We start from the raw sequence: 12,949 nt of genomic DNA on the forward strand, positions 1-12,949 counted from the left end.
TAGGCAAAAATAAATAAATAAATAAATTTATTTATTTTAAAAAAAATACTCACAATATTTAAAATTTTCATATGGAATGAAAATAAATAAGCTAAGTGCCAACAGAAGAATTTTTAAAAAGAACAACAAAATAAATACAAGGAAATCAAAGCAATAGTTAATACGAGTGAAAATATTTATGAATTCAAGATCATCATAGAAAGGGTAGGACTAAAAATCCTAATGCAAGCTGATTATTTGTGATAAACAACAAAATATACAAATATCTACCATCCAGTGAAGAAAACAAGGATAAAATACTTAAAAATAAGACATATTATGATGGAGAGAACATGACAACCGTGCCAATTAAAAGAATTCCAAGAGGGCTTCCCTGGTGGCGCAGTGGTTAAGAACCCGCCTGCCAGTGCAGGGGACAGGGGTTCGAGCCCTGGTCCGGGAAGATCCCACATGCCACGGAGCAACTAAGGCCATGCGCTACAACTACTGAGCCTGCGCTCTAGAGCCCGCGAGCCACAACTACTGAGCCCGTGAGCCACAACTACTGAAGCCTGAGTGCCTAGAGCCTGTGCTCCGCAACAAGAGAAGCCACCGCAATGAGAAGCCCGCGCACCTCAACAAAGAGTAGCCCCTGCTCGCCGCAACTAGAGAAAGCCCGCGTGCAGCAACGAAGACCCAACACAGCCAAAAATAAGTAAATTAAATAAAAAAAATAAAAAAAAAAAAGAATTCCAAGAGATTATTTTGATCAATTGTCTGCAAATAAATGTGATGACCTGTATGAACTGGGTAAGGATGATGAAATGAGGATAGACATGCAGAAACTGTTCTGAGAGCTGCCCCCTGGCAACCTCACGTGGTTTCTGAAAAGCTGCACTTTCTGGTGGTTTTACTGGATAATTACACCAACTCGTTAGGGAAAAGATCATGCCAACACTTTTAACCTTTTCCAGAACTTAGAAAAAGAAAGAATATTGCAAATTCTTTACAAGATGTAAGGCCAACATTAAGAGTCCAAAATGATACCACAAGAGAAGAAAATTACAGATCAATTTTATAATTAAATGAACTGAGTCATATGCTCATGGATTAAAATTAACTTCATGGATTTTGAAATGCACTTAAACCATCAGCATCCATTTTTCTTTTAAAAAAGCAATTAAATACAGACATGCTTTCCTGAAAGGCTATCTCTTGCTTTTTCCCCTCTTAGTGAGAAAGCTTTTGGCACACTTCCTTCACAGGCCCAACAAGCTTCCTGATCGCTACTCCAAGGGCTTTTGTGTTGCAAGTCAGTGTGTTTTCAAGGGCACAGGGTGAAAGATCCTCTCCCCAGCTTGTGCAGTTCCGCTGTAAAGGTCGTGTTATTTGGCACTGCTCTGGATATACCAGCCAACACAACGGGACATGAGGAAGAAATGGGGTACAAAAACCAGAAGGTAGAAGGTAAAATAATAATTTATTTGCAGGTTATATGACTGTTTATTGTTAATTTAAAAAATCAACTGAAATACTGTTATAAGTGACAAGAGAATTCATAACATACCTAGATAGAAAATTAATATACAGAAATCATTAGTCTGCAACACACTAAACACAAGCATTTAGAGGAGGAGATGGAAGGAAACACATTATAAAACATCTAGGCACACAACCAGCCCCCAAAATGCAGATCAATGTGAGGAAAATTTTGAGACAGAGCTGAGATGCAAATGAAGCCTTGAGCAGTGGAAAAGCACACTTAATCTTGGGCGAAATAATTAATTCAACAGGAATGAATGTTCTCCCTAAGTTAATCTTGAAAGTTATGCAGTCACAATGGAATAGCAACAACATTTTGGAAAAAATAAGGGGGAAAAGGCAAGATTTTCAAACTTCATATGGAGACATAAAAAGCAAAAATAGAAAATTTCTGGAGACAAAAGTACAGAGAGAAAGACTTCTGATGGAATAGATGTATTCCTCCCATTAAGTAAAACTAAAAACCCTGACATTGTATATTGAAAAAGCACCAGAAGTCTCTAAGAGAGGAATGGCTGGGGTCCTCAGATCCAAGGAAGGACACAGAGGTGAGTTCCCTGGGTTTTATTTTTCCCTAAACTGAATCCTGGAGGGAACAGCGGCCAGGAAATACCAATGAGGATAAACAAATAAACAAAAAGCCCCAGGAGAATCTGCTTGATCAGGTCAGAAGACCAGGAAAGGGGCCTGCTGGCCAGATGGAAGGTTTGACAATAATCTCTGTATTGCAGCCAAACAGCGTAGAAAATCTGTGGCCCACCCACTCTTGCAGGCAGCAATGGGCACCCATCCCATTACAGAGAAATCTGCAATGATTTCATTCAAATACCGCAATTTTTGAAAATTGATTTTAGAGATGGGTTTTCTGATACTTATTTTGTCAGCTGTAGTGCTGTCACAGAATCAGAGAAAACAAACAAAAAATTATTATCAAAGAAGCATAATGGGCAATTTATGACAGGTGTGCAATGGAGATAAATTGAGAAAAACTATCCTTCTTTTAAATTGCATTTATCTCTAACATAGGTCGTGGGTGAATTAGGGACTGAAAAGCAAGAAGTGAAGTTTAATTTAAAATTAGGAGTTTTTGGTAATCATTACCATTTGAGGATGTAGAAGAAAACTCTCTCCCCAAGTGGAAAGTCCTTCCAAACTCCAGCTCTCCTTCCAAAAGCTGAAGTCGACTGGTTATGCGTGTTCAACTCCTAACCCTTCTCATAGGAAATAACTTCTCCACGTTACACGATCTTGTTTCCAGAATCACCTGCATGCTCTCCCAGGCCATTGAGTTCTCCACACTAAAACGACCACTACAGCTAAACATAGTAGCTTGTTTCCTGAGTTTGGGGAGAGGGATGGTTGCAGTCTATGCCAATCTAATAAAACACTACTCCTCATATCAGACACAAGCAGCCAGGACCCCTCAGCAAAGAGTAAATTCCCGGGCCTCAGCTCAGGACCCTTGACTTCGGATTTCTGGAGATGGGGCCCCGGTATCTGCATTTTATCGAACTCCCCTCACGATTCTTAGACACACCACATTTTGAGAATTGCAGGGCTGCAGCTTTGCCCAAATAAATTGCTTCCTTCTCAGGCAATACCCAAGGGTCTTATGAAGTTTTTATACTTTTGTAATATATGCCCAGCCTTTCTCTCTGTCACCTGTCCTTTTAATTATTCAGCATCAGAGAAGTTGTCATTGCCATTTGAAGAAACACAGTGCTTCACAGAAGCACTGTAAATAACTAATTATAATAATTAGCAGGAGAGAGACGATACATTGAAATTTAATATTTTCTAGAATATTAAATTTAATGTTTTCTAAATACTGAAATGTAATATTTTCTAGAATTTTGAAATTTAATATTTTCTAGAGTTTCAAAAGGAGGAGGAGTATGGAATAGTGTTAAAAGGTGGTTTCAAAAGGAAAATACTTGAACTGCAATTAACTTTTTAAATATGTTTGAGAAAACTTAATTCAGCCCCATAGATGCCCAGATTTGTCTTCCGGTCTGACAGCACTGCCCTGAATGAAGTCTACTTTGCCTTCAATTTGGGATCCGACCCCCACGGGGTCCAGAATTCAGGCCCCTTTCAGCTCTTAGATTCCCCATTAGACACACTCAGATGTGCTCCCACCTCAGGGACCGCCCTGAACCTGATGCAGCTCCGAGGAAGGACGCTCTGTTCACCAGGGGCCACGTGGTCTCCTTCCAAGATGCTAAGCAGCTTCAGCGGTACCGGAAGATGGACGGGTGTCGGAACCCATCGGGATGACAAAGGACAAAGTAACGCGCTCATTCTACTTGGTGGCCTTCCGCTGCCTTTTCTCTTCACGGTGAAATTTAGCTTGAAATCTGAAGGTGGATAGCTCCCTCAAAGAGCTTTGTAACACTGCACAAATATTTTCAAAGGTAGTTTATTTGAAAATAGAATGTTTGCCACTCTTCCTTGCAAAGGAATTTCAAAATCCTAACCTCTGCAGTGAGTTGACATACAAATCATAGCTCTCGTAACCATTCATTTATTAATTCAAAAACCTCCACTAAACATGTAAAAAGGATAAAATATTTATGAACCTCACACTCCAGTTGTCTCTTAATCAAATAATTACTGTAGCACAAAGGATTTAATATATTTTGTCCTTACAACCTGGAGGCAAATAAGTTTTAATATATCTAACTTAAAAATGATGAAGCAAAACTTCTGTGTTCCACCTCTTCTACGTAAAACTATATAACAAATAATACAGATCATTTTTTTCTGAATAAATGAAATACATATTGGTTATAAGGAATTTATCTTAAGTGTATTTAAAGGCTGAATAAAAGTTGTCTGAAGCACTGTCTATATTAGCAACACATCATACCTTCCCCCCCAACCTTTTGAGAACCAAAGAGTTATACTGTAACAAGAACAAAATTTTCAGACAGCAAAACTGAAAAACATTCTTTCTAATCTATTGAGGAAGGAGAGTAATTGTGTAGCACTCTCTTTTTCTAGTTCTTTGATACAAAATAGTTCTAAGACTATGTTTTGAAGAGAAATGAGAAAAAAATAATAGCAATTTATGTATTCATCTGGTATGTGATGTGGGAAGAAAATTATTTCTGGGAGTGAAGAGCCTCGTGGGGCAGGGCGCCGGGTGACCTTACTTCATGCTGCTGCTACACAGTGTGCTTTTGGACGATTCATTCATAGATCACGGATTTCTTTAAGAAGGAAGCACAAAACTCCGAGCCCCACCATTTCTCATCCTGAGTTTGGTTGGAAACAAACACTGTAGGCAATTTGACCTCCACATGGAAAATACCAAGCTCTTCCAAAGCAGCTGTCCCCTCACCACAGTGTCACAGGGGGCTGGACACACCACGGAGAGCGTGGTATGTCGCATCTGGTTTCCACCTGGAGTACTTTTCACAAAGCCGGCCGCTTCCGCCTCGCTCAGCACCTTCTCCGTGTGTCCTTTCCCAACTACACCAATCAAAGCAGCCCGGCCTCCACCTCTGTCCTCTCCCAGTCACTCTTCAACAAAATGCCTTGTTTTACCTCCTTTACAGCACTTACCGCTATGGGGAAACTATTTTCTGTATTGATTTAGTGTTTACTCTTCTCTCCTGACATGTGATGCTTCTTGGGGAAAGGGGAGCTCTAGCCAAAGAAGCAGTGTCAATCATCTGACAAATATTAATTGTTACGTCAGAAGCTGGGGATAAAACGTCGGGTAGAGCAGATGTGACCCTTGTCCTCGGGTAGTTTATGGGGCAGTGGGGAAGACATATAGTGCCATGCAGAAAAGAAATAACTAAACGCATGTAAAATTATAACTGCGATGAGGGCTGGGAAGGAGAAAAACACGGGCTATCAGAGCCTATAATGGAAAACCTAATTTAGTTAAGTAGATCAGAGAAGGTTTCTCTAAGGAAGAGGCTTTTGAGCTAAGCTTTAGAGGATGAGTAGACATGAATTAAGAGAACAGAGTGGAGACAGTGGACGCCTCAGTGCAGGAGGGAAGATGGTGCCCAGGTAGGACAGAGGGATGACTGATGGGGCTGGACCACAGGGCGCTGGAGGTGCTGGTGGGGATCTGCATGGCTAGACGTGCGCACATTTGTGAGTTGTGACTTTATCCTGAGTGTAATAGAATCATCGAATGTTGTGGACATGTGAGTGTGTCTGTGTGCATGTTCACGGGGGAGAATTTGCAGATTTGTGTTTTGTGAAGATGACTGTGACTAATCTGTAGATGACTCTCCATTGGAGAGATTTCGAAAGGGCGTACGTAGGTAGACCACTTAGGGTGTCATGGCAGTGCCTTCGGGAGAAACGATGAAAGTTTGGCTTCAGGTAGTGATGGTGGGAAAGGAAATAAGTAGATAGATCTTGGAAACATACCAAATAAGATCGAAAGGACCTGGTGTCAGATTGGATGTAAGGGAAGCTCTTGAGGTTAATTCGCTGCATGTGCGGGCTGATGAATGATGTTGCCGGTCTCCAAGGAAGGAGAAACTACAGGACGTGGTGTGAGGCCTTAGAAGATGTCACTGGGGTGAGGGTGGGGCATTGATTACGACTCTTTCCATTTCTTGAATTTCCATGAGTTAGAAGTTTAGCTCTACCCTGTTCAACATGAACAATTATTTATCCTCACTCTCTAATAGCCCAATGGAATTCTGCAATTTTGTTTCCTACAACCCTAACTTCTATAAAATGTACGAAGCATTGCATAGGCCTAAGTTCCAGCTGGAGGACTTTTACTCTAGAGAGAATTGAAGAATTGGCTGTCGGTGGCTTTATCTATAAAGGACATGGGGCCAATAACGTGGAACCTGCTATCCAAACCATTTCTCAAAAAAAAATTAGCAGAATCTCAACATATAATTTCACAGAAACTGAGGAGAAATTGTCAAAACCTTGTCGCATTTAATACCAACATCCAGGCCAAGTCAAATAACATTTCATAAATCATAGAATGATCATAGCACGTCTCAAATCACATGGACACCCCTGTAACATATGTACCTTCACTATTTATTATCTTCCCAATAGGCAGCAAAGCCAGGCAGGAGATATTTTAACTAAAACAACAGTTATGCCGAGACTTACGTCTGAGGTACTTTTTAAAGACAGCCCCAAAGTGTCTGAACTGTGGGAAAATTACTTTAGAAGCAATTAACTAGAATTTACCTAGAAGACATTTTATTCTCTTTATTTCTATCATACTTATTCTGCAGAAACTCTGGAACAGCACAAAGCAATCTTTTCAATTTTTTAATCATTATATAAGAGTTCACTTTGACATTATTTTTTGGAAAGATTCCTTATATTTTTTCAGGATTCATATCTGTCTATTGAAATCTATCTGTCTATCTGGCATCTATATATGCTCACATATATATGTATGTAGGTGTGTTAACCACTCTAAAATGCTTGATAACTATATATGCTCATGATAGAATGTTTGATTTAAAATCTTATGTAAAATTCAACTCTTTTAAACAGTAATAACTTTCAGTAACAGTAACACTAGTCTAAACAAATATAAAAGCAATCCCTTTGACACAATCAAAATACTACAGACACATAGGCAAAAATGTAATTTAACAAATAGTATCTTTCTGAGTAAACAAAGTGAATACCAACTTGGTAACCTATTTTGGGAAATTCATCAAACAAACTAATCAAGCCATCTGTTCACACATATACCAAGTGATTAAGAAAAAATGACTTTGTTAATAATCTTATAAAACAAAACCTCCCACAATTTACCATTTTGTTTCACCATATTTTTCTCTCACTTTGGAAAAATTCAGTCTTCAATCACTGAAATTTGATTTTCGACTAAAGCCAAATGAGATATACAGTCCAAAGGTTTAATCGGCCTCTACAAATATATAAAAAGTGTAAAGGCAAGTAGCCAGCAGAAGAGCAGTAACATGTCAACAACGATATACTCTTGGACCAAAGGGATGTTTGAGTCCCTTGGTTGACAGCAAAGTGATGGAGGAACGTGACATAGAAGGAACGCACGTCCCGTCTGGAAGGAGCGGTAAAGACTGGTGCCCATCACTGAGGATGCCGGTGCTGCCGTAGCTGCGTGGTCCTGTGGTTGGGCAGAAAGACGTCCTCACCAACAATCACAAGTTCCCTACACGTGTTCAGTGTGACATCAGCCCCATGAGCCTGTAGGGAGGTCAACCTCTTAGGGAACTTAGCACCCCTAATTCCTAAGCCTGGCATCTTACGTTGAAAAATATCTGCAAGAAGTATCAGAAATTTTTCAACTGAAGCTCCTTTGGCACTATCTACCCAATACTGAGGAAAGTAGGGAATACTCTGCCCAATGTAAGGAAGATTCACACTCAGAAAATGAATTCCAGGTCTCCTCTATGTAATAACATGTATTGCCTTCTAATAGTACACAAAAACCTGCTCATATTAGAAAATGTGGAAAGACACAGAAAAAATATAAAGAAGAAAATGAAAATCACCCAAAATCCCATTTCCAGAAATAGCCATTGTTACCATTTTGATATATTTCCTTCCAATCTATTCTTAAGCATACATACTTTCTAGATACAAGTAAAATCACACCATATAGAGATTATCCTGCTTTTTTCATCCAACTTTGTATCTTCATGATTTTCCACATTGTTAAATATAATTTAAAATCATGAGTTTTAAAGTCTACACAATAACCAGTTATGTACAGTAACATATTTAACAGGTAATGTACTTATGGGTATGTTTTCTATTTCCAATGTTCATGATTAAAAATACAGTTTTTGCAACTCTTTTTTACATTTCTGAATCCAATGCCCTTAAAAGCCCTTATGTTAGGCATCAGTGCTTCAGTTTTAAGGCATAATAAATCCATCAATAGATGTAAAGAGCGCTTAACTTAAATTTTTGAAAATTTAAACACAACTTTTAATGTTTAAAATTTTTTTGAAAAATAATATGGGTAATAAGAAAGTTACTCTGCATAAATCATTGCGCTTGAAGGGCCCGTGTTTTCAAAGGCTTTTCCAGTATTCCCTGTGCAGCTGATTGCTGGTGGCAGGACCGTTGAGGAGAACGCCTGACCTTTAGCCATGGGGGTGGCTGAGGTGATCTTGTTTCATAAGTGAGCTGCCCAGCAGGGAGCTGGAGCTGTCATCTTCTTGTAAAGGAGAAGTCATTGGGAGTAGCTTGGGTGCCGAAGGGTGCGGTTCCCAGGGGCAGGGCCTCCACGGGTGGTCTTCTGGCTTGTAACTGGCTGTTACATAGAATTACAAAGAACAGTAATTCTTTGCCTAGAATAGTCAGCTGTTACAACAATGCCCACTGAATTGCAAGTCAAAGGTGATTAGCTGAGAAATGCTTCTTTGTAAGTTGTCTTTACAATCGAGGTAAACCAGAAAAATAAATGAAACACTTACCTAAATAATTCAAATCACTATACTTGATAGAGTAAAGAATACATCTTTTCAACAACTGGCCTTACTTTGATTTTACAAAGTATCGTCTTTAGTTGATTCTGTGGAAAATGTATCAAAACACTGATGTTTTAACATTAGAATCTATGGACTGCATTGTTATTTACTCTTTTTATCCCAATTAGTAGCTAGTCATTAGTAAAGGGTGTAAAAAACAACACAGTCACTTTTTAAAAACCATTAGAATAACAACTGTGCTATTCAGTATGATACAGAGTTCAAAATGTGTTGTGTACAAACCCACAAATGCCGGCTTCTGACTGGTAATTGGTGCCCAGACAGAGGCCAGTCCAGACCAGCAGTGGGACCTAGTAGGATTGTCTAGGACAGCCAGCAACTAGCTCACTGTTTTCTGTTTGTTTTTTGTTCAGGCTTGTCTGACAGGTTTTTCCGTTAGAAAGTTACTATTTTTCCCCTTTGTGATTCTTAGGTACTTTATGGGGAGATACTCTGAGAGCCTGTGATATCTTGTTTCTCACACTTGTGCCCATTTATTTTAGAGTCCTGGGGTAATTCTTGCCTGGAACAACTGTTGCTGGTGTGTTTGTCATATAACGATTCTCCATCATTCCTTCTACGTTTATAAATTGGAATTACACTGCAAGAAAGAGCTTTTCCTTCTCTCTCATGTATTTGTTCATTCAAGTATTTTTTATATCTAAAAGATTAATGTACTTTATTTTATTCTACAGGCAATTGTCTATTATTATCATTATTTTACTGCTGAAATAGTCCCAGATTTACCCGGTTCGTTCCTGTGTCATTTTGACACATTCCCATCATCTCAGGGGCATTTCTATCTTTTTGGCATCATGAAATGGTCCAGGATTGTCTCTTACTGTTTCTTACCTGTCCTGGGATCAGCCATTTCCCTGAGGAGCTGTGATTCCTTTTATTGGAGTAGATAATTGTTATTTGTTCCTGTAGGTATTGGAAAAACAAATTTAGAACCTTGCCTCTGATTCCCGATCCATTCCCGCTAAAACATGATAATAATCGGCATATGAGTTTTCAGTTTTTTCTCTAGAGATAGAATGAGAAAGCATGCTCTGATCTGACTGATGCTTAACTAGAAGGAGGGAGAAACTGTTTCCCCACCTTTACCCTCAAGTACGCTTCATATCAAAGCCTTCACTACCTTCCAGGAGACAGCTAGGTTTTATCCTTATTGGTTATCATGATAATTATGACATGTATTGTTCTATTCTGAAAAGGAAATATCCTTATCAGAAAAGGCTAAAACTTACCCACAAGCAGCCTGGTCTTCTCTTTTTACATTTGAAAGCACAGGTTCAGACTGGAAAAAGGATTTAAACCACCAGGTGGATTCTGCCACTTCAGGTAAACTTATCAAATAAAATTGACATTACTCCCTTATCAAACACATCTGAGAGATGAAAAATGAAGGGAAATAATGAGGGTGATGCTGATAAGAAATAAACAACATACCTTGCTGGGATTTGTCATCATCTACGAAGTGAACAGAATCAGAGCCAGTTAAAGAGGTGCCTGAAGAAACACTGGCTTCTGTAGGAAACAGATGATAATAAACAGGCAAGTAAACAACAAGCCAACAAACACAAATTTTTATATATAAATGCTCAAGTAGCATGGTTTGAAATCATTTAATCCTGATCATGAATTCATGAATTGAAAATCTGATTAAATTATCAGCCTATTAGAAGTCTTCCAGAATAATGCGTATTACATTTGTATTAATAAAGTAAATTTCTGTCCATGGCGGACAACTCTCTCTCTCCACAGATTAAATGTAGAATTTAAAATGTATTATAAATGTTATCAAAATCAAAATCTTAGGAAGCACAAAATGAAGAATGAATATTATTGTACTATATTAGGAATATTTCTTGTATATTATATACAGTAACTTGCACGGTATATACATTTTATTTGTCATATCATACTTGTATTTTAAACCTGTAAGTCCTTTAAAAGATCAAGATATAAAAATAATTTCTAAGGATGTAAACTTATTGTCCGTGAAAAGAATAAATCAATAAATGTGTCCAACTCTTATCTACAAACAACCCTTGAAATAAGAGTTTTCTACATGCTGGCATACATCCCTTAAATGATAATTTGGTTCTGAAATGATTGTTTTCGTTTTATGAAATTTCTGAAGTTTCTTTAAGAAGCTACAATTTTCTCTTTAGCTATACATAATCACGGATAGATAAATAAAAATAAAACTGGCCAGGTAGAAGCTGAGCTATTACCCACAGCAGAAAGTGGAAATGAGAACATCTTTGAGGCAGAGTCCTGTGGCTCCTCTTTTCTAAGAAATGAATATGTTATTTATGTGAAATTTTCAGTTTTTAACATATCCTATTAAATGCAAGGTACATGAAATTAAAACATAATTATGAAATATAAGCTTATTTTCACTTATTTATGTGTCAGCGGTTTCATGGATGTAACATAGCATAGTTAAAGCAAAGCCATGAGGCTTGACCATATTGATTCGGATTGGTCTCTGATGAGGTCTATTCCTATTTTCTTCACTGTCACAAATAATTGTCATTCTTCTCCCTTAAGTTCTGAGCAGGACGTGATATGTAGGTTAATAATATCCCACAAACATCATCTCAGATCATATTCTCTGGGGGTACCCTCCGTTGGTGGTACAACTTACTTCGATAATGCTGGGTTTTGGCCAGAAGGCATCCAATGGAAGGCACCGATGCCATCGTCCCCGGAGCAGGAGCCAGTGAGGTGGTGACCAGCAGCCCGCGAAACAGGGGCAGGGACGAAATGCTGAAATTTCCTTTTCCTTTTTCCATGAGTATTTTGCGTGTGTGTGTGTGTAAAGCAACATAATTTACCATGTAATAAATCTCATAAAGAGAATTAAAGAGTCTACACAAAATTGCAATCAAATACATTGCAATAAGCAAAAAATGCGATTCCTTTGCAAAGACAAGAAAAAAATACATAACCAAGTACCATAACAATGCCTACAGCTTGCTGCACCTGAAACACTAAAGGTCAGGGAAGAAGTGTGAACACAGCTGTGACAATCACTCACCCGCCTGCCTTCTCCAACCTTTCTTTACGGTAAACGTGGTTCTAAAGCTTCTTCAGAAAAGGCACGCCGTGGAAGGGCCACTTGGCCGAGATCCGGGACAGACCCGCTGCCCGGCAGGGGAAGCGATGTTAACCGTCTGCAAGGCAGAAAGCGGAGCTGGCAGCACATGCCGGTGGGCACCGGGCCACCGCAGGCGGAGCCCGAGGCGCCCTGCACGCCCGTCCGCCCTTGACCGTGCCAGCCTGCCAGGTGGGCCTGGGCCCGGCAGGACTGCGCCCGGACGTGGCACTGCCCTCGGCTCTGGACGGTCGCGGCTCAGCTCCGCTGGTCTGACGGGGGCGGGGTGGGTAGTAGGCACTCTGGGGACCGCACCCCGCCGGGCTCTGCGGGGGACAGAGTGACAGGCTGCCAGGCCAGCCGGGGGACTGGACACCGTCACAGACACCGGGATGCAGGGCCGAGTCACAGGGTCTCGGAGGACAGGGAAGAGCTCAGGGGAGCTGGGGGGCCTTCCCGGGAAGAACTTCACTGTCGCCCCGATGGACAGCGGGCTAGAGATTCCAGCGAGAATGATCGGGGGCAGATGGAGAAACTAGTAACTCGACGACGCTCTGCCAATACTATTGGTTCATACAGAAGCTGAGTCTCTGTTCTGCTTTGGTAATGGTCCTTATGTGAACTGTTTTGCCATTTCACAGACTCAGTTTACCGAGGGGTCAAGCTGTGGCTCCCTTGACACTGACATGAGGATGCTGTCAGCTGCTGTTTCAGCTTCTTTGGTGGCTCTTGGTTTTACCCGTTTAAATCAATTTTGGCGACGTTTACAAAATTACTCGAGTCAGCTAGGTCCACATTTGTTCAAACCATTAATCTAAGTTTGCCGTCATGGCTTTTTTTAAATACC

General features: G+C 39.9%; 1 protein-coding gene across 1 annotated transcript in view; it reads right to left on the reverse strand.

Moving 5' to 3' along the window:
• Nucleotides 1–11,707, reverse strand: part of PPDPFL (pancreatic progenitor cell differentiation and proliferation factor like) — a 79,993-nt gene extending 68,286 nt beyond the window's left edge. The window contains 5 exon segments of the mRNA XM_059901734.1: nucleotides 9,849–9,927; nucleotides 9,930–9,978; nucleotides 10,247–10,345; nucleotides 10,445–10,526; nucleotides 11,653–11,707. Coding sequence (XP_059757717.1) covers nucleotides 9,849–9,927; nucleotides 9,930–9,978; nucleotides 10,247–10,345; nucleotides 10,445–10,526; nucleotides 11,653–11,707 — 364 coding nt within the window.
• Nucleotides 11,708–12,949: the final 1,242 nt, after the last annotated feature.

Source organism: Balaenoptera ricei, chromosome 17, assembly GCF_028023285.1.
Source record: "Balaenoptera ricei isolate mBalRic1 chromosome 17, mBalRic1.hap2, whole genome shotgun sequence".
NCBI lineage: Eukaryota > Metazoa > Chordata > Mammalia > Artiodactyla > Balaenopteridae > Balaenoptera > Balaenoptera ricei.